The sequence below is a fragment of the Drosophila albomicans genome, chromosome X (assembly GCF_009650485.2).
Source record: "Drosophila albomicans strain 15112-1751.03 chromosome X, ASM965048v2, whole genome shotgun sequence".
Taxonomy (NCBI): Eukaryota; Metazoa; Arthropoda; class Insecta; order Diptera; family Drosophilidae; genus Drosophila; species Drosophila albomicans.
Genome location: NC_047627.2, coordinates 19,211,401 through 19,238,636, shown reverse-complemented (window position 1 = coordinate 19,238,636; position 27,236 = coordinate 19,211,401). Strand labels below are relative to the sequence as shown.

Genomic DNA, 27,236 nt, shown 5'->3' with positions numbered 1-27,236 from the left:
TAGTTCAAATTGTATATTTTTTATATATGTACACACAGTACATATGTGTGTGTTGTGGGTATTCATGAGTGTTTTCAGTGCTCATTGATGAGTAATTTAATTTGTCGTTTATTCGAAAAGCACTTGTTTATTTTATGAGATACTCAAAAGCATCTACTTGAGTTCGAGTTCTTTATTTGCGCAAATTATGTGCACTCACCTATGAGTTTTTAGAGAGCATGTCATCGGCGCTAGACTACGCGTAGTCTATCTCTATCTCTATCTCTAGATTATTGATTATGTTCTTTGGATGCGATTTGATTACGATTTGGCCATATCACAAAAATGTATCAACTATCATTCGTTGCAGTGTCATAAAGTCAATGTATAATACCTTTCATATACATACATATGTATATACGCTATATGCACCCACAATTAGTGCTATCCGAGCTTATCAAGCGGGTTCAAGCGTTGCCAACGAACAACGAGTGCGAGCATTATAAGTGGTCTCTGCTCTGGTCTGGTCTGGGCAGTACTCCGGCCATACTCGTATAATCATTAATGGATTACGATCCCAATCGCTCATTGCAGACGTAAACGGTAGCTAAAAGCCATAATCAAGGCGTATTTATGGGCTGCTTAATGTTTTACCATTGTTTACTGGCCACCATTATGCATCGTGTGGAGTCCATCGCAGCACTACGATAAAAAACGACAAATGGACCTTATCTTTCGACTGCCGGTTGATTAATTTCGAGATACTCAAAAGCATTAGCAATTCAATAAGAATATATCTACAATTTTGAAGAAGGGGAATGGAATTGAAATTACACAAAATATATTCTGAAATATTCCCAAAATATATACAAATAATTTCTAAAATTAAGAAGAATCGAAATCTATTTGAAATTGCACAAATATATTCTGAAATTTCTCAGAAATGTATGAAATAATATCTAAAATTTTGAAGAATAGGAATCTAATTGAAATTGTCAAAATATATTCTGAAATTTTTACCAAAATATATAAAAAATTATCTACAATTTTTGAGAAAGAGAAAGTTATTTAAATTTCACCAAATATATTCTGAAATTTTTCAGAAATAACATGTAAGATATTGAAGAATGGGAATGGAATTGAAATTGTCAAAATATATTCTGAAATTTCCCCGAAAAATACGAAATAATATCTACAATTTTAAAAGAGGAAAAATGTATTACAGAAATATATTCTGAAATATTCTTCAATTTCCCTGAAATAAATCTGTACACATTGTTGTTGAATTTTTGTAAATAGTTTTATTAAATTTCTAAAATGTCTTGATTATTCAATTTTAGTTTAAATTTCGTATATTACAAATTAATTTGTCGAATTTCTTTTGTTTGTTTTGTCTGTGAACTCATTACGCACTATAAATTCAAAGAGTTTGTTTTGGGTTTTATTTCTGCACTATACAAAAAAAAAAGTTTATATATATATATATATATATCTATGAATAAGTATTGATTAGTTGGGGTTTTTAATAATTTTTACAGTTATAGATACGACTACATAATAGTTATATGTATATATAAAAAGTTTAAATTCTGCCTAAAAATTGAACACTAATTATTTAGTTGTTTAAATATATATATATATTTACACGATTATTTACTATGTGTGTGTTTTTTTTTTTGTATTATTTTTATTTGCATTGTAATTTTGAATATGGTTTTAGGATCTGTTTTTTTTTTTTTTTTGATTTTTCGTATTTACAAATCGATTGATTATCATTATTAATAATAATATGCATAGGTTACTTTATTGCTAAACAAAAAAAAGATAACTACAGCTAGAATTCTAAAAATATTATCGACTGTCGTGCAAAAAAAAAAAAAAAAAAAAAAAATTAAAAGTTCTTATAATTAAATGGCCTGCGACTTTTGAGCCGCAGGAAAAAAAATGTTGTTGTCTGTTTTGTTTGTTTGTTGAATGATATTTGTTGCGATGCCAAATTTGTTGCACATGCATTTACATTTTTTTTGGTTGTTTTGATTTCTTTTTTTTGTTGTAATTTGTTTTTAGCTTAGCCAAGAATTCGTCGACCTTTCTTTTTGCGACTTTCTCTCTCTCTCTGGCCTGGCCTTGCCACAAGCTGCTCTAAAGAGAGAGAGAGAGAGAGAGAGAGAGAGAGCGGGAGTGGAGAGAAGGAGAGAGAGAGAGCGGGGGGACATCTTTTGTTATTAATTATTGCACCAATTTTTGTTGCCCCGCTAATCCAATCCACATACACGCACACACACGTACTTATTGTCCAGTATTCGAGTTACCAGTCACGCCCAGTTTCAGTTTCAGTTTCAGTTCCATTTCCAGTCCACGCCACGCAGCCAACTCGAATCCAGGCACCTAACAATATTAGGGCCACCAAGCGCTGCGCTGTGCATGCGGATGGGCATGGGCATGGGCATGAGCATGCAACCCGGCGGCAGCAGCTGCCGCAGCATGTTGATACGCCGCGGCACCGTTCAACGCGACCAAATGATGGGCGGCAGCCGCATTCTGCATGGCGGTGGCGGTGCTCACGCAATCCTGCGACAATTTGCTGCCATCGCCCAGACACGGCTTCCCATTGCGCACCAGCACAGGGACGGCGACGCGACGCGGCGATGGCAACGCCGACGGATGATGCGGATGGGTGGCATGGCCGTGCAACAGGCCGGGATGCTCGTAGCCCTTCTCGTTCTGGGCGCGCTTCGTCTTGTAGCGATGATTCTGGAACCATATCTTCACCTGGGTGGGCGTCAGATGTATCAGGCTGGCCAAGTGTTCGCGCTCCGGTGCGCTCAGATAACGCTGCTGGCGAAAGCGACGCTCCAGCTCGTAGGTCTGCGCCTTGGTGAAGAGAACGCGTCGCTTGCGCTTCTTGTTGGGCATGCCATCGGCATTGATGCCGCCGCCACCGCTGCCATCGGCATCGTCCACATCATCGATGTCCTCCTCGATGCCATCCTCGTTGAGACTGTCATCGTGGGCGCTGCCGCTGCCCGCACCCGTGTCATGCTTCAGGCTATGGTTGTTATTATTGTTATTATTATTGGTGTTGTTATTGTTGTTGTTGTTGTGCAACGCATGCGCCGCCGAAGTGCCGCCAGCTGCCGCTGCGCCATGCAACGTGTGCAACGCATCGCCCACCGACAACGCATCGCTGTCCGCCGAGCGACTGTAGCTCTTGTAGTCACCGGAGAGTGCGGGCGACGTTTGGCAATTGGAGCCTATGTAGGTGTACGACACCTCGGAGGTCACTGGCGATGTGCTGTCCGGGCTAGCCGGCTGTTGAGTGCCTGCAATTGGAAGAAGCGAAAGCATGCGTTAGACAAAAGTGTCGAATACTTATAAATATAATTAAAAGATTAAAGATCTCTAATGGAGTCCATTTTTATGAACTTATATGCTGTCTATAGTAAAACTAAGTAGCTGTGCCAAGTTTAGTCAACATAGCTTAAAAATTGAGCGAGTTCTTTACATAAAGAGAGGCGGACAGACGGAAAGAAGGATTCTAGTATAATAATACTAAATACTAATATATACTTATGGAGTTAATTTTTATGTATATGCTGTCTATAGTCAAACTGAGTAGCTGTGCCAAGTTTAGTCAACAGAGATTAAAAGTTGAGCGAGTTATTGGCATAGAGAGAGGCGGACAGACAGAATCTAGATTAATAATATACTAATAGAGTCAATTTTCATGTATATGCTATGCTGTCTATAGTAAAACTAAGTAGCTGTGCCAAGTTTAGTCAACATAGCTTAAAAATTGAGCGAGTTCTTTACATAAAGAGAGGCGGACAGACGGAAAGAAGGATTCTAGTATAATAATACTAAATACTAATATATACTTATGGAGTTAATTTTTATGTATATGCTGTCTATAGTCAAACTGAGTAGCTGTGCCAAGTTTAGTCAACATAGCTTAAAAATTGGGAGAGTTATTTGTATAGAGAGAGGCGGACAGACAGAAAGACGGAATCTAGTATAATAATACTAAATACTAATATATACTTATGGAGTTAATTTTTATGTATATGCTGTCTATAGTCAAACTGAGTAGCTGTGCCAAGTTTAGTCAACATAGCTTAAAAATTGAGCGAGTTATTTGCATAGAGAGAGGCGGACAGACAGAAAGGCGGAATCTAACATAATAACACTAAATACTAATATAACAAAAAGAACTAACTGTATAAAGTCGAGCGGACAAACGACCAAACAAATAGCGGTTGAATGTGCCGTATTTATAAATTATACTAACATTATACTAAACAATAAGATACTTAAAATACTAATTTCTTATCTTAAGCGATTCCATTCAAAAGACAGCTATGTTTATGAGTAAGTAGGAGTAAGAAAGAGTGATATAAAAATAAAAATTAAAATAATAATATATATATTACAAAATTATATAGATTTCCTATATTAAGATTTGTGATTTAGCTATTTTGAATACAGCTGTTAAGATGATTTCAGTTGCTGCAAAACTGCGACTCGAATTTGCATAGAAACAGTCGGAGAAGCGTGTCTACTGATGAAGCATAAAATTGGTTAAAGCAAAAAAAGGGGCATGAAAAGGTTTTCAATTTAATCAATCTTCATTTCAATTTGCGATCAACTCTTTTTTTTTCAATTCAAGTTCGATTTTACATTGAGCTGCAGTAAAGAGCTCGAGTCAATTTGTCACCAATTTGGCTAAATTAATGCGACAGCACACAAAGTACACACCGCATACGCACACACACACACACCGAACACACACACCGCACACACACACCCCAATGCCGATGAGCAGGCAAAAAAAAAAATTGGCAGCTAAATGTAAAGTCAGTGGGTAAACAGGACAACCGCCAAACACTCGCACAATTGGATTATGTTCGAGAGGGAAAGAGAGCGGGAGAGAGAAACAGATGAGCAAGAGGGGTGCGGAGAGTCATAGTGGTGATCGGGGTGGCCAGATGCAAAGGCCGTACAACCCCGTGTGCCAAATGCATTTCAGTTTTGGAACAAAACCAGCAGCATACCGTACGCTCAACTAATAACGTTAATTAGAGGGCAATATTTCCATTGACAAGGCAATGCGATCAGCAACGATCGTTGGTTGACTACCTGACAACCCTGCCCTCTACGCAGGGCGCAACCCTGCGGTGTTACACCTTTTCAGGCTGCTGCCTTCTGACCTTCTGTGTGTGTGTGTGTGTTGCCTTTTTTGTTTCCTCTCGATTTTTGCTGCTGTCATTGTTTGTCGTGATCGAGAGACGACAAAATGCTTATGAAAATACACATTAAGGTTGCAAACTGACATACAATGAATGGGATGCAACACAAAAGGCAAACCTCAAACAGGGCTGCGATCGTTGCTTCCTTCCTGCCTTCCCCCCAGACATCAGTACATCACTGTACCTCAATTGCAAATTTATAGTTAGCATCCTGCTCCTTTTCTTTCGATTTCGGTTTTGGTTTATTCGCAACACGCCCACTTTTCTGTTCTAAGGATATAGATCATTTGATTTATCGCCCAAAAGGGGGCGTGATGGGCGCTATCTCTCGGGAAAATGTTTGTCTCTGTTCGCTGTGTGTAAATTATTTTTCGCATTCCGTCACAATTGACTAAACAACACCCGTAACCTGCTGGCTTGCCTCCCCACCCCCCACACACTCCATTACTCCACTCAACCCACTGAAATCGTTCTCACCATGACAACTCAACAAATTAATAACTTAATATAATCAAAACGACTCGGCTTACAGCTGTGAAATTTCCCAAAAAAAAGAGAAAAAAAAACAGCAAACAGGCAACAATTATAATTTGTAGCTGAGCACCATATCAACCGAAAAAATGAAATAATAAAAAAATAAAGGAAAGGCCAAGCAAAAAAAAAAAAAAAGAACGAAAAAAAGGACGAAACGGAAGTGCGTGCCATAAATTTTCAGGCTTATATGAAAGGAATGACTGAAAAATGTTGTGTCCGCAACAACAACGCAACAGTCGAGGGGAGGCATCATATAAAAAACAAAAGGAAACGGAATTTATATTGTATATAAGGAGAAATGAAATAACAAAATTAATCCTCAAGTGTGAAGCGCATACAAACTATTAGTCAAGATTAGGTTGGGCGCAGTTGATAGGGAATCAAAAAAATAAAAAATAAAAAAAAAAACGAAAATAAAAGGGTGGTTCTCGAGGCACTTCGCGTTTCAAGCACCTGAATCGACGACGACACATCGACGCATCTGAGTAACGACTGTAAAATAAAATGCAATGCGGGGCGTGGCATGCCCACATCAGAGAAATGGGCAACCAAGGGTTCTTCTCTGCCTCTCTGGGGTTAACAAAGTGCCACCGACATTGCGTTGCCCATGTTGCACGTATGCAAACACAGCTGCCTTTTGTGAGGCAATTATTGAACAATATTATTAGGCGGTTGCTCTCGACTTGCTGCACATTCCCTTTCCCTTTTCCCCTTCCCCTGTCTCTCTCACTCTCTTTTCCTCACTGGTTTGCACCTTCTCCCATTGGAGCTTCAAATACTTGCAAAATCTCAGAAGAGTCAATATTGAATATTTCTTTTAATAGCAGATATAAATACTCTTTAATTGTGTAAATATGACTTCACTAGCACATTAGTAATAAGCTCATGGTAGCATTTTATTGCGAATTTATGTTAATATCATTAAAAGATCACAAAGAAAATGAGTGTTTTAGTTTTCATATTCGAGAAATAAAATTTGTAATCGACTGTATTCAGTTTTACAGCTTTTTTTAGTAGCCAACTTAGTTTTCATATTAATTATTTAAATATTATTTCATTCAATTGAAGTTATAAACTTTGCTTGATCTAAACACTTTCAAGAAAGATATCATTATTTAAATAACAAATTGAGAAATTAAATTAGAAATAATCAAATTGAAAATGTGATAATATCGGGTAGATAAGGTGTAATAATTAATCCAAGAAGTAAACCCGTGATTAGGAAATTAAATAGATTTATAAATGCAAAAATTACTTATATGTATGAGAAAATTGCTTATTGATAAGTTTAAAACTCTTCATAAAAAATTGAAGACTCTGTGAGTTGCAATTCTTGTTTTCAGAAATACATTTCTAATACAGCAATTCAAATTCTTTATAACATTTTTGTAGTAATTGAGAAAAATATATGTTTACACATTTGATTTTAAGTAGCTGGTTGAATTGAAGAAATTGCCCAATTAATGTGTTAAAGAAGTTGGCTTTGAAATGTATAAGGAACTTGTCTAAAAAACACCTTCGAAAATATGTCTAAAGTATAAAAAGGTAACTGATATTTCTACTCCCCCCTTTAAAGTAGATCATTTGACTTAACACCTCTTATGAATAGTTATGAATTAAAAGAACGAATTCTTGGAGATAAAACACTTACCATAGAGCTCGTTCTCTTTGATCCATGCGCTGCGACCGGAGTGCGAAAGCATCGTTTGGGCCATGTGATGATAGGAGGACATCTCATCGAAGCTGCCGGCAAAGTTCTTTGGCAGATATTGTCCGGCGGCAACAGCAGCGGCGGCCGCTGCATTGTGACTGGCCAGCAGATGGGCAGCGGCCTGAGCGGAGGCGGCATGTGCATGGGCGCCCACATGTGGCATCGGCGGCTGAGCGCCGCCCGAGCTTTGATGATGGGACAGCGGCAGTGGCGCCACCGGCTGCTGATGATGCGGATGGGGATGCGTATGCGGATGCTGATGCAAATGCGGATGCTGATGATGCGCCTGCGGATGCGTCTGCTGCTGATGCTGCGCTTGATGTTGCTGCTGCTGCTGCTGATGATGCGTCTGCTCTGTGCTATGCGGATCACCATGTGCGGCTGCTGCTGCTGCGGTGGCCAGTTCATCGCCGCTGCTGGGCGGTGGCAACGCTGTGCTGGGTGTTGGGGACAATGCCGTGGGCGTTGGACCATGCCCATGGCCATGGCCGTTGCTCGACTCGTTGCCCAGTTCGCTGCTGTGCTGGCTGTGCGTTGTGTGGTGAGCGGCTGCGGCAGCCGCGGCGGCAGCGCTCTTCAGCTCTGAGCCATCCAGATTGAGTATGTCGGATATATGAAAGCCGGAGCGTTGCGACGATGGCACCTTGGCATCAAAGAGGCTGCAACAAACGAAAAAAAAGAGCTGAGTTGTAGTTGTAGTCTATCAGAGTCGACATCCGACATCCGGTGTCGATGTCGTTGTCGTTGTCGTTGTCATGAATGACCGGAAAAGATCACAATGGATTGAACCTTTCTACCTGCCACACACACACACACGAAGACATGTGGCAAGTACCTGAGACTTAGACCGAGACTGACTTTCACAAAAATTTGCAAGGCATGGATGTTTCACACCTTGCTTGGAATTAACTTTGATTAAGTGCAGCCAAATCGCTGGATTATTGACACCTTCTGTTCTGTGCAAGATCAAGACTCGCTGCACGCTGCACGCTCTTGTTCTTATTTCACATCTTCCATCTCTCGTTTGTCTACGACTCGTACTTGCTGCTGCTAATGCAAATTTGATTTTCCACTAATACCATCAACAATTAAACACGCAAAGCCGCCGCTTTTGTTGCCCATCATCATCGCCTCCTCTACCTGTGTCTCTCTTTTGGGATTTTTGCTGTTTTTCGTGCCACATGTTGGCGCAAGTAAAAAGCGTACTCGCTTCCGGTTTTTCCATGCACAAATTTTCCCAATTTTCGCTCGTCGCGAAATTCCCACGCGTCGCATCAGGTTCTATCTATCTATCTATCCACAGACACAAAACAGTCGGACACTCGGACACTCGGGGCATTCCCCGCATCTCGAGACGGAATTCCCTTTGCACTGTGCTCTGGCCTTCGAGCAGACAGTGTGACGCCGTCGTAGACGTCGACGCGATGTTGTCGTCGTCATGTTGTCTGTTGCACACATGTTGGCCAGGTTGGGGTTTCCCTGCAACTCACCTATGGGAATTTCTAATTTCGTATTTTCTAAGCCTAGCCTAGCACAGGCCACAACGTGACACTTGAGCCGCCGATCGTTCTCTCTATCTTGTTATTTTTCTTTTGCACCAGCCTCTTGGCAAATCTGCTTTACTTTACTTTACTTTGCTGCTTAGCTGCTCGGGGGAAATTACGTGATCAAGGATTTGGGTAATTTACTTGGTAGGCTGTTCAAGGGGCAAGTGCAAGTGTCTTGATTGGATCGAGTTGCTTAGCAGCTGGATTTAGTGGGCAACGTGGCTTAAAATAACATTCTTAAGTGGCGAAAAACACGATCACGAGTGAGTGAACGAGTTTGCCTATGAGAGAGAGAGAGAGAGAGAGAGAGAGAGAGAGAGAGAAAGAGAGAGCCGACTATTGTTGTGTGCTTTATAAAGCTTTGACTTGAAAAGCTCACTAATACTATGATAATTATGGAAGCTTACTGATCGTGTAGCTACAAAGATGGTTGATAAGTAGTTTAAATCGGAGCATGTGAACAATGCAATTTTTGTTTGGCATAAACTTAAATTACACATCAATTAACTTCCTAATACTCAAGTCTTTATAAATTAGTTATTAGAGTATTTCAAATATTGCTTGTCTGCTCTTGAAGTTGAATATGTTTGAATGATGAATATATGAAAGCTTTGCAGTTGTTGAGTAATAACTTAAGGTAGCTAAAGACGATAAGATTGACAGAGAAGAGACTAACGGGTAAGATATATATTAAGAATACAATTTAAGCGCTTAAAATGCATCTGATCTTGGCTGATTAATTATCTAAGGTTTGTACTCAAGTTTCAGCTTACGGATGAAAGCTTTGCAGTTTTGTAGAAATGACTTAAAGATTGACGAAGTTGAAGCTGGCAGCTTAGATATGATAATTATGAATAATGGATAATTAATGAATTGCTAAAAATGCTTCTGAACTTGGCTGCTTTTAAACCTGAAGTTATTTTCAAAATATGCCAACATAAATAGTAAATTTTCTACTTATAAATGAGAGCTTTGCCATCATGGAGTAAATTCGATTAGATTGACAGAGAAGAGACTAAGGACTATTATACTTATTAATAATATTGAAAAGCTTAGCTCTCGTCTGAGATATGTGTTCAAGTTTCAGCTTACAGATGCAAGCTTTGTAAGGTATTGACGACTGACTTAAAGTAGCTAAGATCGAGGAACTAGGGACGAAGTTGTAGTTGCAGTTGTCAGTTGTTCTTACCCGGGCAACGCGTTGCGCAGAGCCGCCGGATAGAAGGCAGCCGGCAGCAGGGCGTGGCTCCACGGCGGCAGCAGTATGGGTGACCAGGGCAGGAAGGGAGCCGCTGCAGCGGCTGCAACTGCAGCCGACGATGGCACCATCAGGCTGCTCATGCTGTGCAGGCCGGGAAAACCGCTAAAGGCCGCCGCGCCCGTTGGAATGCGGAGTTGATCGGCTGCTGATAAATTGCTGGCACCGCTGCCCGGTGTTGTTGTTGGCACCGTCGTGCTGGCTGTGCTGGCAATCACTTTCGCCACTCGCTGCTGTTGCTGTTGCTGCTGATCCATCGATGGCGTCGAGGTGCGCAATGGACGCTTGGGCGTTGTGGGCGTGCCCGGACTAACGGTGGCCGCACTTTGTGGCGAGGCGGGCAAACTGCCGGCGCTGCCAAGTCCGCTGCTGTTGCCACTGCTGTTGGTTGCCTCGCGTTGATCTCGCACCCGATCCCGTTCCCTTTCCCGTTCCCTTTCCCGTTCCCTTTCGCGTTCCCTTTCGCGCTCCTTGTGCTTGGAAGGCGTTCGCTCCATGCTGGGAGCATGTGTGTTGCTCGGCGTCGTGGTCGTGGTCATATCGGTGGCCGTTGGTGATGCCGCTGGACTGGCGACTACGACGATGTCGGTGCTGGGCGTTGGCGGCGTTGTGTTGCCCGATTTGCGTCGCTGCTGCGCGGGCGGCGGCGTTGGCGACGACGACGGTGTGCTTTTGCGTTTCTCCGCCACTTTGCGGCCGTTCAATGTACAAATGTGTTGCAAATACGATAAAGCGCGCGGGCTTTCGAACAACAACAACAACAACAGCAATAACACTTTACGCACTGAACACGAACAAAAATCACACTAGGCAATAATCATAATCATAATATTTTATCTCGAATGCCTTTAAAACACACACACACGAAGGAATTTCAATCAGTTCTGTGAGAGTTTGCAAAATAAAAAAAGTTTCAATTTCAGTTTCAGTTTTCGGTTGCAGTTGCAGTTGGAAATGCAATATGATGATAGCGATCTTGATCGGACGATTTGCGTGCTCGGATTCGGATTGCGTTGTCAGAGCCGCACTCTAAACATTCCAAACTGAAGTGTCATCAACAACTAACGAGACATCAAGAACTCGACACGAGTCCAAGCAGCCAACGGCGCAAAAGTACCAAAAACTACACACACACACACATACACAGCTGCAGAGAGACAGTTTTGGTTATATGGCGCATCCATCCACCATTGGGTATATAGCCTGAGACACACACACCGACACACACACACACACACCGATACACAGAGTCGTTGGTGCTTATGTGTATTGGCTTGGTAGAGAGTCTCTCTGGCTGTTGTTTAGTCGCGGCACTAAGTGGCTTCTCATGTCCTTTTCAACAAGGAGACACTACTACAACGATGCCAGCAGCAGCAGCAGCAGCTCGGCAGCTCGGCAGCTCAGCTGCGGCAGCAACAACAACAGCAATAACAACTACAGCTGCAGTGAGTGGCTCATTCAACCACCACCAACAACAACCACCACCATTTGTGCTCTGTCGCGCATCCTTTGTGCCAAACAAGGCCAGCCTAGGGCAGTGTGTGCGCTAAGCCTGCCATCTCGCTCACACAGCCAGCTCAGCAGCCAACGAGTGCCCACTTGAGCCGCCTCTCTATGCCCTCTCTCACACACACACACACACACACACATACACAGACGAGTGGCTCTCTCTATGTATGAGAGCTGCCATTGTGACGCTTCGAGTATGGCTAGAGGCTAGAGGTATGCAGCGTAGATATAAGGTAGCTAGCCAGCTAAGTAGGTAGATCGAGCTGTTTTGGCCAGTCAGACACAAGTCGTCGCATCTCTTCTGCACCTTTTCCATTCATTCATTCATTCATTGCCTCAATTGGACTCTGGCAATGTCTTTGGAGGCTGCTGCTGCTGCTGTTGCTGATGTTGCTGCTTTCGTCCTCGCACTTGATGTTGTCAACAATCGCCGCGTCATTATATTGTTTTTATCATTATCATCTCTCACTCTCGCCTCGCCGTCTACTCGTACTTGTGTATGCTACGTGTGCGTGAGCCGCCAATTGTTTTTCGCCCATTTACGATAGCAACCATCCGGCATAATACTCGACTCGACTCCTTCTAATTATTGTATGTGCGAATCTTGTTGAATTCAAGTGAATATCATTACTGTATTTCATATACTAAGTAAGAATTGTTTAAATTTGTCTTTCTTTGCTTAATATTATTTTGATAGTTATTGTCTATATAAGACATTCAATTATTACTGTTTGAATTGGAAATCAAAAATCAGAGCTGAAGCGAATTGATTCAAATATTTGAATAATTTCGTATGTTAAGTATTGCCAACTTAATGTGCGGTATACCACACAGCTAATACAGTATATTGACACTGTACTGATTTAGCTGAATGAACACTACTCGAAAAATTGTTTACTAAAATCAAGTTCAATTATTTTTCATCTAACATAATTTAATTTCTGAATAATTCCTAAATCGATATCACACAACTCAAGTTTGTCTTACATTTAATCTCTAACATTTTCTACCTTGATTATTAAAAAAAAAAACAATTGTTGTGGGCTTAGATTTATATAAATTTACATGGATTCAAATCGATCGATTTTGATATACAACAAAATTTGCATTTCATTTCAATATTTTGAATAATAGTTTGTTTTTCAAACTAACCATTTCAGTTATTTTATTAGTAAGTTCCTTTAAGACCATTATAACATTTTTATTTTTCAACAAAAAGCGAATATTGTGATCTGATAGATCGATGAATATAATCTCGACTATGCGAGTTCTATGTTCTAATACGAATAATTATTATTATTATTTTCTTATTAATTTTATTAACTTCAATATGATGTAAAGTATCTAAAATATTACTATTGTTTTATACTTTTAATATTTATTATATTATATATTATATATATTATTTAAAACATTCAACTTTGAACATGTGAATGAAGAAATTGAATATAAAAATATGTAAGATATTTATTTAAAATATTATTAAGTGCAATTTTAAACATTCAATTGAAAGTAACTAGGAGTCTTGAAAAATACGAAAGAATGTCGTTAAGTTAAATCAAACGATGAGGAAATACCATGTTACTTAAATAAAACAATCAATAATCGAAGCGAATGAAGAGAATAGCTTATGTGCACTACATAAAGCCTACAAAATTAATATTTATGCCTTTTTGTTTCGCTCTGAAGTTGTCTGCTGGTCGTATACGTGATATCGCTTTCCATGCTGAATTCTCTGTCATATATACATATATATTGCGCTGCGTTGAGTGTTTTGTTCGATTTGTTAGTAACACAATCTTAAATTTATGTTAAAGTTGAGTATCAACTCGAACTCAAATGTTGTCGTGACTTGAGCCAAGCACACTTGAGGCCTCGCATATGTAGAACAACGGCATTCGAAATTGGATTTCATAAGTAAACCCATAATTATTTCAGATTCAGCACAAACACAATGCCATGTACTCGCTATATGTATATAGATATGTGGCTATATAGTGGGAGTATATGCTGTGCCATGCTGAAAGGAACATAATCAAAACGACCATTAGCTAAGTTGAGCAAAGGCAAAGCGAGGAGGAAGAAGGGAAAGGAGGAGGAAAAGTTTTAGCAATTGAAAAAATAACATGTCAGACATTGCGTGCAGCACACACATATGTTAGATGTGCTATATAAGTGCGGTACAGGGGCGAAGAGAAGGGAAGAGTATAAAAGCATTGGAGGGTCTCTTTACATAAGCAGCGGCTCCATGTATAGTGCTCGTAGCACTCGTGTGGCACATGAGATGCCATGGATGGGCCACTCCATGGCTCGTTCATGGCTCGGATTACAATTCCCAAAATGGGGAAAACACGCGCGCACACCTAACACACACACACACACACACACACGCGCACAGTTAATGTACACCGCCTCGTGGAAATTACGTGTAATGCCGTCGGCGTCGCTGTTGCTTTGGTTGTTGGCAGCGTTTTGCTGCTGGCTGCAAAGTGGGCGCGTCGCTAGCATCGCTCGACCAATGGCAGCGCTGTGCGAGCGAGATGGCTAGCTAGCGTGCACTGGCGCACTTGCGCGCATGTAATGGGAAAATTTCCCTCGAGCATAAGGATAACAGCGACGCACTGGCAAAAAAGGGAAATTTCTGAGCACGCCCCTTTTGTTTTGTGTCGAATTCTAAATACATAGAGAGTGAGCGAGTGTGTGTGTGTGTGTGTGTGTGTGATGGCCATTGTTATGCACTTAATGATGATGTTGCATTTAACAATAGCGAGCAACAATAACAACAATAAGCCAAAAGTAAAAGCCTTTCAGCGCTGGCAGCGACGCGACGTCTTCTCGCCATTGTTGTTGTTGTTGTTGTTGTAGTTTTAGCTTCCGCAGGAAGTTTAAGTAGCCAGTCAGCGGCAACAACAACAACAACAACATTGATGACTCTCACACACACTCACACACACATTGGCAAATGTACCTTGTATCTTTTTGTATCTGTATCGCATTCAAATTACATGCAAATTCAATTGAATTTCTAGCACAAAACTCGTTTGGTTTATGCTCAACTTTGTGCGCTTCACTTCACTTTGCATATTTATTTATTTTTATTTATTTTCTTGTATTTTTCCCAGCACTTCAAACTACTTTAGCGACTTCTTGTTGTTGTTGTTTTGCTTGTATATTTTTGTGTTTAGGGTTAAGTAGCTTCAATTCAATTGGCATCCTTGTTGTCCCCTTTCTGTTTTCTCTCTCAAGGATTGCAGCTTATTTATTCGTGTTGCGTATTTTGAGACAAATTAAGTGGCAATTGCATAAACGAGCCCAAAAGAGAGTTTTTTAATTTCGTTGAATATTTGTTATTAGTATCAGTAAATAGCCCAATAAATACTTATCAAATATATAGTAATATTTGAATGAATTTGATAAGCAATGTTTGCAAATATCATTTAAAGGTCAAGCAATAAATAAATTGATTTTAATTTCGTACAACTTCCGCTCATTGAAACGATTCGATTTGACGACTCGTGTCGACTTATTACTTGAGATTATTTCTTCAACTTGTTGTTGTTTCTAATCTAGCAAATAGATTCTTTTTTTTCATTGCTTTCATTGCTGGTATTGTGTGTAGTACATGGACGAATGGCAACGAAATAGCGTCGTTAACATTGTTCTTTCACAAGTACACACTTTTCATTAATCAAGATGCCAATTACCAATAGTTTTTAGTTTTTCTAGTTTTGATTTGCTACTTCACTGATAAGCGCTTTCGTTTACTCGATAAACTTCTTCTATGTTAGTAAGCAGCGACAGCTGCGCTGCTCCACAGAAGTGTGACAATGCGTAGGCCACTTAAACGAGCCGTATCCGAGAGATACAATTAACAATACAATACAACGCGGCAAATAGCGAGTGCTAAATGCTGGTGTCGCTCCTCTATACAAATGCAATAAAATATGTTGAATGTCAGAGGATGAAAAAAACGCGCCAAGGGGCGGGCTAACAACCCCAATTAAACGCTTCATTGCGGCGGCTGCTGCAGTATTAGGCGTAGAAAATCAGAGGATCTCTCTAGCATACAATACAAAACATATAACTGGGGTGTATGGGCAAAGCAAAGCAAGAGTTTCGTTGCCAAAGGTGTGTGTTTGTGTTTTGCGACAAGCAGTGAATGTTAACTATGAGTGTGTGTTAGAGTGGCGTGCTATGTGCACACCTTTAACGAGTACACACTCATACACACCACTCACACACACACACACACTCACAAGCACTAACACTCAGTCTGCCATTCATTCAATGCTCGTTTACTATAGCAGCAGCACATCGTCTGCTCATCCATTGTCATCCATTTTAATTTACCTTCCGGTTTTCCTTTCGTTTCGTTTCGTTTCGTTTCGTTTCGTTTCATTTGATTTCGTTTGCTCTCGCTCTCTTTCTTGCATCCTACCCCTCGCCTCGTGTTCTCAATTGACGGCCATGACAATTTTTGGGTTCCACATTCGTTGCGCGGAAGTGATTTACCCAAACTCATACCCAAACCCAAAAACTATATGTATTCTGACTTTGTTCGAAGGAGTTTCGAATAGAGGCGGAAGTGCTGCTGATGCTGCTTTTTCACTCACCTTTTACGCAATCCCCTCTGCCCAGTTACAACAGATCGGACCATTTGATTGATCTTCGGTTTGTTTAACAAGCCGGCCTCCGGTCACTTTTCCTTTTTGGCGTGATCTCTGTAACCACTCTGCCACAGCCTCCTTTTGTTCCCTATCTATTCCTGTGTTATGTATCTTATTGCATCTCGGGCAATGACAATCTGTTGTAGTTTGCTAATTTCTGAATGGGCGTTACTACTGTATCCTACTTGAGGCTATTGAACTGACTTCCTAGCTACATCGAACTGTGTCAATACAGCTGGATACTGAGAATCGAGAGCATACAGCTGGACACCACCTTGAGTCTTGAATCAAAGCATCTTTACCTTTTGTATCAAAAGGGAATTCCATTGATCTTTAATGCATTTGATTTGTGACAATTTTGTATTGTGCGAAATTGGCTTTGGATGGAATTACAAAGTCTGAATCTTCTTTATTACTATAAAGATATGAATTTATTTAAAATATAATACTATTTATATGTTTATATAATATGATATTATTTTTATCATTTGTATTATCTGAATCATTTGAACGATAAATAATTGTCAACACTCAGCTATTTAATTAAATTTTTGTAATTTAAGATATTTATTTTGGACAGAATCTTCAATATTGTTTCTAATTATAAAAAGCAATATTAAAAACTCAATTAATCTCAAATAAATAGAACACTAGCAGTTATGTATATTTTCAGCATCTATAATAATCCGGCTTTCAAATATTAAAACATAAAATGAAAATCATCTTGTAGAACCTTTAAGCCAACATTTTAAAAACCAAATCAAAATATGAAATAAATTGTATAATTCCTAAATTGAATAATCCATCTGCTGAAGAATAAAAAATAAATTTAAGTCACACGAATTTCGCTAGTTTCTATCGTACACCAAGCTTTGAATACTTTTCGTAAATACTATTCAGATATATCTCATTACAAAAATGCAATATAAATTTGTAGAACTTTTAAAAATAAAATAAAATTGAATGTGTAAAAAGCAAAGATGCATTGCACTGTCTTTAGTTTATTTCGCACAACAAACTTGTTAAAACTTGTCTGAAAACTTTTCAGTGGAACTTTCGATAATTGAAATGAAAGAAAACATAAATTGTATAGTTCATAGATACAGCCGAAAATGAGACATATAAAAAATAATTATGCAACACGATTTCTTTAGTGGCACAAAATACATCAAACTTATTAAAGCTTTTCAGAAAATTTAATGTACTTATTACAAAAATGCAAAATAACTTTGTAAAGTTTTAAACTAAATCATAAGTTTCATAATTCACAGACGAGTATATAGCCCAAAATTGGATTTAGGGAAAACAATGCAAATTAAAAATCTATTTGCTATTTTTAGATAGAAGTTATTTTTGCAAAAAAAATATTTCTTTGGTTATTTTCCCACTTTAAACTCTTGAAAACATTGCTGTAAAGATATTTTATTATAGAATTAAAAGCATGTTTATTTATTCTCCAACCAAACATTGTGAGATTTATTATGCTCAAATAATTAGACAGCAAGAATTGCAACTCTCTCGTTCTCTTATTCTTCTATTAGCATTAAGTACGGCATAATTAATTGTCATTCGCTTAATAACTCACAAGTCTCTTATGGAAGACTTTGAAGAAGACTGTTTGGTAAATGGCGCAAATCGGCTTAGGAAACTTTCACACCATTGTCAACAGTCAGTTGGCTAAAGAACTCGCAATCAAAATGCAAAACTGATTTGATGCGTTCGGCTTACGAAATTTAGATAAATTACTTCTCACTTTCGATACTCACTTCCCTTTTCCCCCAGAACAGAAGCGCAGCCGTTGGCTAATGCCATTTTATGGCTCTTATTGAAAGGACATCGACATCGACATCGAGAGAATTGGGAATTGAGAATCGAGAAAACGGATGTTGTGTACTCCAAAGCGGAGGGCCCTTTAGTTTGGATTTTGAGTCAATGAAAATGCTAAACGATTGAAGGCAGGCAGCGCCAGACAAAGGGCGGGACAAGCTCATTGACTAATAAAAAGACAAATAACACATACAACAAAAAAACATAGTTATGCCCGTGTGTGTGTGTGTGTGTGTGCAAGCCGGCTGTGAGGATCTAATTGTAAGTGCGCAGAGTGTAATAAAGCAAAGGTCTAAAACCCGAAATTGACAAATGGGTTTGCGATGTGTGCTCCGTGTGTCCCACTGTGCAGCAGTTGCCTCAGCTCTCGCTTGGTCAGCTCAGTGAGTCAGTCAGTCAGTCGGGCAGTCTGGCAGTTTGGCAGTCAGTCGGCCAAGTCTATTAGCCAGTTCGTTGGCCAGTTGGCCAGTCAGTTTGTCAGTCATGCATGCGGCTGTCGGAAACTTCCTCTGCGCACTTCCTACTTCCTTCACAGCTTGACGCATTTACAAGATACACATTTGCAATTTATTTCAAATGCCAAACAATTTCAATTGCAATATTTTCAGCATGAATGGCACAGCGGCCACTGCCAAAATCATTTTACACACTTTTGTCCTACACACACACATACACACCTTTACCCATTTTTGTGGTATTGTCTTTGGACCCAAAAACCTGTACATCGCATTACCAGCAAAAAAAAATAAGAAAAAAAACCAGGCTCTCTGTTCAATTATTGAATTAGTCATGCCATTTGTATTGATAATTCAAGCATATAATATTTTATAATAATAATCTTAAATCGTTGATAAGATTTAGTCTTGGATTTTCCTTTGAGCACATACGATTTGAATTTTTGTTCTTGATAATTTAAATGCGTATTAAAAGCGGTAAAAAGTTGAATATGTTGTCGGATTAGTTATAAAATTTATAATTAAATCTATTAACAGAAAAGAAGGCCGTTCAAATTTGCTTAAAATTTGTATCACGCCGCATATCGAAAAAATCTATTAACAAGCATAATTTTTAAGCTAGAGTACATACAATAATAACTATAGTATTTATGATTTCTGGTTGCGTTCAGATAAAAATTGTATAAGTAATTAAAAAAATACTTTTCTATGGGGAAAGACACCATCTTACTATGGGTAAATATAATTTATTTTTACAAAATATATTTACTTGCACTCAGTTAGTTTTTCAGTACATTTTTAGATTTTTTAAAATATATATTATAATGGCAAAAATATTCATTAGTACAGAGAGAAAATGTACGATTTATTTGATATTTTCAAATTCATTTCGTAAGTAACAAAGTTTTTATGAGTATAGGAAAAAAATGAACTATTAACTTTTATAATTTTAAAAATATATTATTATAAAAATATTTATTGTTAACTATTTATTTGCATTCAAAATATAAGTGGTTTTTAAATGGAAAAATACAATAAAAAATCAAGAAGAATTAGCTAATGAATTTTTGGGCAGCATTTGAGTTTATTGTATTATTTTATACAATTTTGAATAATATATGAATTTAGATTTGAATTGTAATTCAGCTTTAGTTGTTGGTTTATGGCACATTAGAGCAATAATCTTAAGCAATGCCAAATGTATGTGAGGACATGAAATAGCTTTTTGGCCAGGTGCCAAGCGAGTGTCCTCCCCAGGTTGCAGTTGCAATCGCAGTTTGCAGTGGCCGTGTGACACTTCAGCCAATCACATGCTTCATTATAGGCCCATCAAATATCACAACAACAACAATAACAATAACAACTACAAAAAGGAAATCGTAAGGAGTAAGAAGTAAGAAGTAGTAGACTAGTCTTTAGTTCTCATTCCGTTTGGCGATGCACAAAATTCATTGTGTTATTTTCGCATTGGCATGGCGCATGCGATGTTGAAACTGACTGACTGCTTGACAAACTGGCATTAAATGTCAGAAAGTCACGCGTCGCGTCAACTCGACTCGACTCGACTCGACTCGAAAGCTGTGCAACATTTTGGTTAAATGTATCAATTTCTGATTCTGATTTGGCCCCAACACAACTGTCGTTGTTGTTGTTGTTGTTGTGCTTCTTTTTGTTCAAGTTTCTTTTTGGCAAACGTTTCCCAATGCCGCTGCTGTGTGTGACATGCCGCTCAGTCTGACGATAATGCCAGTAAGCAATGGCAATAGCGACAGCAACAGACAGAACAACAACAACAATAACAACAACAATAGCAGCAGCAACATTGACAGACTGTTATGGCAAGTGGACGCTTTTGACAGCGACGTTTTAGTCGGGGCCAAAGACAAGATTCACGAAAAAAAGCGAAGGAAAAAAAAAAGAAATGCTCATGGGTGACAGTTCCAGGCTGCTTAGGGTTGTCAAGTTGCTGCAAAGGCTGCGACTTTTACTTTATGAGCTCGTCAATAATTTGAATTCCCAATTCTTTTGCACAGTTCATTGAATTGAAACCAATTTGGCGCACAGTCCAATAATCATAATAATCCTTAATTACTCGGCAACTCTGGTCAAAGTAATAAAGCAAAGCAGCGAGAGCTATCGTTAATATTTACCTAACAAAAAAACGAAGGTAAAAGCGAAACAATTTTTGGGTAAAAAAATATAATACAAATGATCCCGCGTAAGGGGCGTATGAAACGCATTCAGAACATGCAACATGCCACACTTGGACACCCTAACAGCTAATCGAGTGATTGGGAACATGCTTAAGCTATCCGAATACTGAAACATTTGTAGTTTCTTAAAGTGTCATATATTATATAACAAATTATTTTGTAACAAACGTCGATGAGTTGAATAAATGTTATTTTTAAAACATTCCAAACTTCCATACTTGAATATTAAACAAGTTTTAAAAATAATCATTGTTTTAAGCGTGGTAAAATTACTAGGAAGTTAAATGTTGTATATATTAATACTTTCAATAATTTCTAAAGTGCAAAATTGTTAATATTAAATACCAAATTAATCTAATATGGAAATTCAAAATTTTTGTACCTTTATTATAGTGGAAAATGTAATGTTTTGTTTTAATTATAGTGAAAAATGTCCGAATGTTTTTAATTTCCATGTTGCATTAATTTGGTATTTATTATTAATGTGAAAATGTGAAAATTAAAAAGATGAGTTTGAGTTTGATTACTTAAAATCATTTAGATTTTCAAAATTGCAAAATTGCAAATTTGTTAAAATGAAATATAATACTAAAATAAATGGATGTATGTAGCGAATAATTTGTTTGAGTTTAAAAATAAAAAAGTAAAAAAAGAGAAATAAATAATTCTGGCAGACAAACAACCTTTAACTACTTTAGTAAAATTTTACCACAATTTTCTTTACATTCAGGATTTTTTTAAATTTGAAAACTTAAAACTTAACTTAATAAATTTGCTAAGTCCGAAATAGAAACTACACAAAAGTTAAAAACATTTCTAAATGCAATACAATGAAGCATTAAATAAGAACTCATTTTTTCTTTGTTAACCGGTTTTAATATTACTTTTATAGAGTATTTGCAATTCGTTGCAGCAAGCAAAAAATATTGCTATATTCGTTTATACGTGATGGCTATACGTGTGTGTGTTTTGTTTACTTCCTGGCTCATCCGTCGGCGACTACGACGACGACGATGATGATGATGATGATGATGATGATGATGATGAGGACGGCGACGACGACGGCGACATCGACATGTGCACACATTCCCAGGCATTTGGAAGCTTTCGATTTTTGGAGTACGTTCAACTTGACTGACTGCGTTTCCGAATTGCGTTTAGTAACGCTACTCTCCACAAAAACATTCTTGGTATGAGAGTTCTGAGTTTTTTATTATTATTATTTTTGTTTTTATTAATAAAACGAACTCCACAGAAAACAAAGACCCAACAAAAAAAAAAAAAATGGTATCATCAAATAAAATTATATTTTCGAACTTCATATTTCAAAGCGCTAGACAAGTGGATAGCGTGTCCTTTTCTACTCCAGAAACAAGTGCGCAAAAACAAAACGAAACAAAATAAAAAAGGGGTAAAGGCAGCTAACTGGTTTCATATTTATATTAATTTTTTGTGTTTTCCTTTTCATTTTTTTGCGTCTTTGTTTGACTGTCTGATGGCTTGAAGAACTGTGAGAACTGTTTGCATTTCAACGACACGATCTTTTAAGGAATAAATTGGCAATTTTATGTGTGTACTTTGAAATATGCTTCAGTCTGTCTTCCAGGATATAAAAGCAGTCGAGCACGCACTTATTTTGAATTGAAGGAACCACAACAATTTGCGGGATAACATGAAGCTAAATATACAAATTGCTTTTGCATAACTATTTTCCTTCTTTTTTTTGTGTTAAGCCGCTTGGACACACAACAAACAAATCGTTAATTAAAACGATGGCAGGATTTGGCAACAAAAATTGCAAACAAAAGCAAAAAGAAGAAGGAAAGATTGCGAAAGATCTTTGCCGAACAACCTGTGTCCTGTAAGGATATGCAACCTGTGTCCGAAATGGGGAAATTTCAGAATCTTTTGCAGGTTTCAGCTGAGTTTTCGACATCAATGAAAACTGGGAAGAATAACTGTAACCAAGCAAAGCAACAGCAACAAAAATAGCACAAGAATAAAATACAAATAAATAGAATTTGCTTTTATTTGGCAAACAGCATTATCCGAGATAAGCCGAGGGTTCGATGCAACGATTATGGACAAACCCAATTAAAGTAAAATTTTGTGAAACACACATTGACACTCTCTCGCTCTCGCTCACCCTCTCCCTCTCGCTCTCTTGCTATCTCTTTCCTTGCGGCTGCCTGTCGCTGTGATTTTCCAAACGATTTCACTAAACATGTGTTTTGGTTTTCGAAAGTGCAGCCTGTGAAAAACCCGACGTCCAAGTCGTCGTCGTCGTCGACGTTGTGCCAAAAATGCAAAAGGTGACAAAGTGGAAATAATGCGCATTGTTAAGTGCCCCGTCCCTTTGCCACAGATCTAACTGTTGTTTGTTGGCTGTTTGTTGCTTGTTGCTTGCTCCTTGCTGCTTGTTTTTGCCTCAGGCTTATCACCAGCCCATGTCAGTCAGACCATCCAGCCAGACAGCCATCCATCCAGTCAGCTAGCCAAAAACCGATCCTCAGCTATTCCATTCCATTCACAATGCCGTAACATTGGCTTAAGCCAACTATGCTTGTGTATGTGTGTGTGTGAGAGTGCGAAAATCAGGGGCTTATGACGGTATACGATATATAATAATAATAAGCAGTAGCCGGCATCGAGAACAATTTCATTATATTATGCCATTAAATGTTAATACTCTCACTGAATTGATCCTTTTAAACTTTACTTCTCTCTCTCTCTCTCTACTATAGTTGAGGTTCTCCTTCGGTTTGGGTCTTTTTCCAGGTTGTGTTTTCTTAGCTGATTTAAATCAAATTGTTTTTAATTGCCGCATCACATTCTTGGAACTGTTTTGACGTGTTTCACTTGTGCCTCGACACTAAGCCTCGGTATGTGCAATTTGTGGGTGCGGCATAAATATAAATGGATGGAAGAGCATTTACAAATTACCGACGATTGGCTAACACTCATTCAATAGTATTTCAATATTTTGTAGAAAATGCAGTTTGTATATTTGTGTAGAAACTTTTATGTTTCATTGAAGATTAAAATAAAAATAAACTAGAAATAAATCAAACTTATTTATTTTATTCAGAACAATTTATTTTAAATATAAAAATGAATATGTCACAAGAAAATGTGAATTTATACTAGGCTTGAGACTAAATTGATATTTTCTACTTAAATATAATTTACAATTTTTGGGGAATAATGTTTTCTATTCTTGTAAAAAGTTGTTGATAAAAATTGAATTACAAATTTATAAGATATTAAAAATCAATACTCAAATGTATTTTTCTTATTTTCATACTTGTTCGGTTACATGATAATAATACAAAGATTTGATTAAAGTCAATCATAGAGAAATAATATAAGGCAATAAAATAATAAAATCCACAAATTCATTTTAGAATATACAATACAAAATATAATTCCAAAATCTGATCTAAATCTGATCAAATATAAGTTCAAATGCATTTAAAAGCTGATACAAATTCAGACACTCAAATTGTGATAAATTCTATATTCAAGGCAATATGAATACATTTAATTTTACTATCCAAAACATAAATAAATAGTTTGAGTAATTGAGAGTGAACTACTCACAAAAATGAAAACAATCTCAAGAAATGCAATCGAAAAAAAAATTTAAAAAAAGATGTAAAGAAAGGTAAAGAAAGAAAAGTGCCCTCTGTATTATTTAGAAGCTAATAAAAATTATATCTTGAAGCTAAGATTAATAATTGGAATAACCAAATCTAACCAAATCTATAAATACCGTGAGTAGTTGTGAAGTACTCGCAACTTGCATTTTAAAACAGAAAATCAAAAATACATAATACCAATCTGAACTTATTTCTCAAAAAGCGAGGAGGGGATTCATAAACAAGTCATGTAATTATTAACCGCAGTTTGTTTGGGGTTAAATGCCGTCGGCAATTTGCTGTGCGTTTGTCCCACTTGGTCATAAGCCAATTAACCCGACAGCAGCGACAAAGATGCAGTTATTATTATTATGATATCTAAACACAAATGGGAAATGCAAAGCAGAGAAAATGTGTCTATTGGATACTCACTCGTAGACGTGCTTGTTGTATTCGTAATCCGGCTGCATGCAATAATCCTGTTGATACACATTATTTGTATAATAGCCGCAATCCTCGAAGTAACCACAATTCGGATTATAATTGCTCATAATTAAAGCCGTTGACGTTGATTGTGCTTTGCGTGATTCGCCAACACGGGATTCAAATTCAAATCAACGGGGGAAAAAAAAAACGAAAACACAAACGAAAAAAAAAATTTGTGGGTTAAGTTGTTGTTGTTGTTATTGTTAGATGGTTGCAGGTTGACGGCGCCTACTTCAATCGCACATTGAATCAATTATTTTTTAAGCTGGCGGCAATTATTTGCACGATATTCGTCGCCTGTATCGTCGCTTTGATCGATTTTTAATGCGCGATCACTTTATAATTTGTGTACAATAACTACTAAGTAATAACTAATAACAAACAGCAATTAAGTGGTCACAATTTAGTCACGATTTCATTCATTTGATTTGCTTGGGCTTTGCCGTGATTTGTTTTGATATATTATTTAATTCATCGACTAATTCATTTATGACATTTTTTTGTTTTCTTGATTATGCATGCAATTGAGTTTGCTGTGATTTTTGTTTTTTGTTTTTATCGCATTCCCACTTGACGCGACGAGTTGGTTTTAATGGTGAACAATTAACATTTAACGGTAGCGTAGGTGTTAATTTATTTGTGGGGTTCGTTACATTTTCTTAGTGGAGGAGTGCCGGAGTGTTGTATCGAGCGGTGCGCGCGCTTTTGACTGTCGTCGTTGCGATTTCAATAAGCCATAAAAATGCCATCGGCCCCCAACAAGCGAGCGGACAAGCGCGGTCCACTTACGCACTCGCTGATATCGCCGCAACGGCGACTAACTATGCTAAAACAACTTGGTCAACTGCAGATGCGCATGCGCTCTCTCTCTCTCACTCTCACGCTCACACATACACACATAGATGGAGATAGTCGATTGCTCTCGCTTGCACTCTCAGCTTGTTGTATGTGTATTGGCGATTACCGTTGATCGGTGATCGGTGATCAAGAGAATGCAACGAGAATCGGCAAAAAAAAAAAACAAGAAACGAAAGAAACGTTCTGCAATTTGTTTCACGATGCGTTTTGAGGTTCTGTGTCAACTGACACTGACAAACTTGGGGGCCAGGCGCATTGCCTGTTTGCCTCACTTGACGGTGATCCACACACACACACACACACGCAGAAAGAGAGAGAGAGAAAGAGAGAGATGGAAGCCTGCAGAGAGTGGCGCAATGCTCGACACTTTAAATGCTACAACAATCTCATATTAAAGTCAAATAGGTATTAAACAAAAAGGTAGAAAAAACACAAGCGAGTTAAACAAATATAAATAAAGTACACATCGACATATCGATAATGTATCAGTGCGTTTTGTCCATGTGTGTGTGCTGTCCACAGATATGAATACGAATACGAATACGATTGCGAGTACGAACTCGCTTACGAATATATGAATATGTAGAGTCCCCGTCCCAGTCATAGATACAGATACAACAGGCAACGATTGCTGTTGACTCCAAATCGGGACTTATGCTTATATTTGTTCTTGTACCCTTTTACTCCCCCCCCCGTTTTTAGTGCTGCCTGCTGCCTGCTGCTGCTGCTGTGTGCCACAGTGGTTCCACATTATGAAGTCACAAAGGAAAATCACGAAGTCACGAAGGAAATCAATGTAAATTGAAATGCAATGTCCTACATAGGCAAAAGCTAAAGACTAGTTTTTCATTTTGTAAAATCTTTGAAAACCAAGCTATAAAAAATTGCAAATTTTACAATATATGTGTACAAAAATGTAAATATGAAACTCCAGCGAAGTGTTTATTTTGATTATAGCCTGAAGACACCAAATGTCTATATATATTAATTTATTTTTATTCGCCAAAAAGCAAAGAAATAAAATATTTCAAAACACGAAACCAAAAAAAAAAAAAACGTTGATATGTAACGTGCATTAGTTTTTTGGTTGACAATCTGGTATATTTTTTACACTATGGTATATTTTGAATATAATAGTATATTGAAATAGAAAGAGTGTTCTGTATAGTTTAGTATTTATTAGTCCATTAATTCTGTATATTTTAGTCATAACACGTCTGTCTGTTGTACTTTTAGTAAAAATAATTGTTTTTTTTTAGGAGTCAGTTTTCTATATATTTTAAGCTTCGTAAATATAGTTTCATGGTA

The 27,236-nt window shown here is 37.9% G+C and overlaps 1 protein-coding gene across 2 annotated transcripts; it reads right to left on the bottom strand.

Moving 5' to 3' along the window:
- Positions 1-1,283: 1,283 nt before the first annotated feature.
- On the bottom strand, positions 1,284-25,570 carry LOC117577759 (homeobox protein vnd). Of its 2 annotated transcripts, none has more exons than XM_034262670.2 (3): positions 25,017-25,570; positions 7,411-8,129; positions 1,284-3,302 (listed from the first exon to the last, which is right to left on the bottom strand). In XM_034262670.2, the coding sequence occupies exons 1-3, from the start codon at positions 25,133-25,135 to the stop codon at positions 2,377-2,379; spliced, it is 1,764 nt and encodes a 587-aa protein (XP_034118561.1). In that variant the 5' UTR covers positions 25,136-25,570; the 3' UTR covers positions 1,284-2,376. The 2 variants fall into 2 exon arrangements, with proteins under 2 accessions (XP_034118561.1, XP_051861575.1); XM_052005615.1 differs by lacking the exon at positions 25,017-25,570 and adding an exon at positions 10,207-11,072.
- Positions 25,571-27,236: the final 1,666 nt, after the last annotated feature.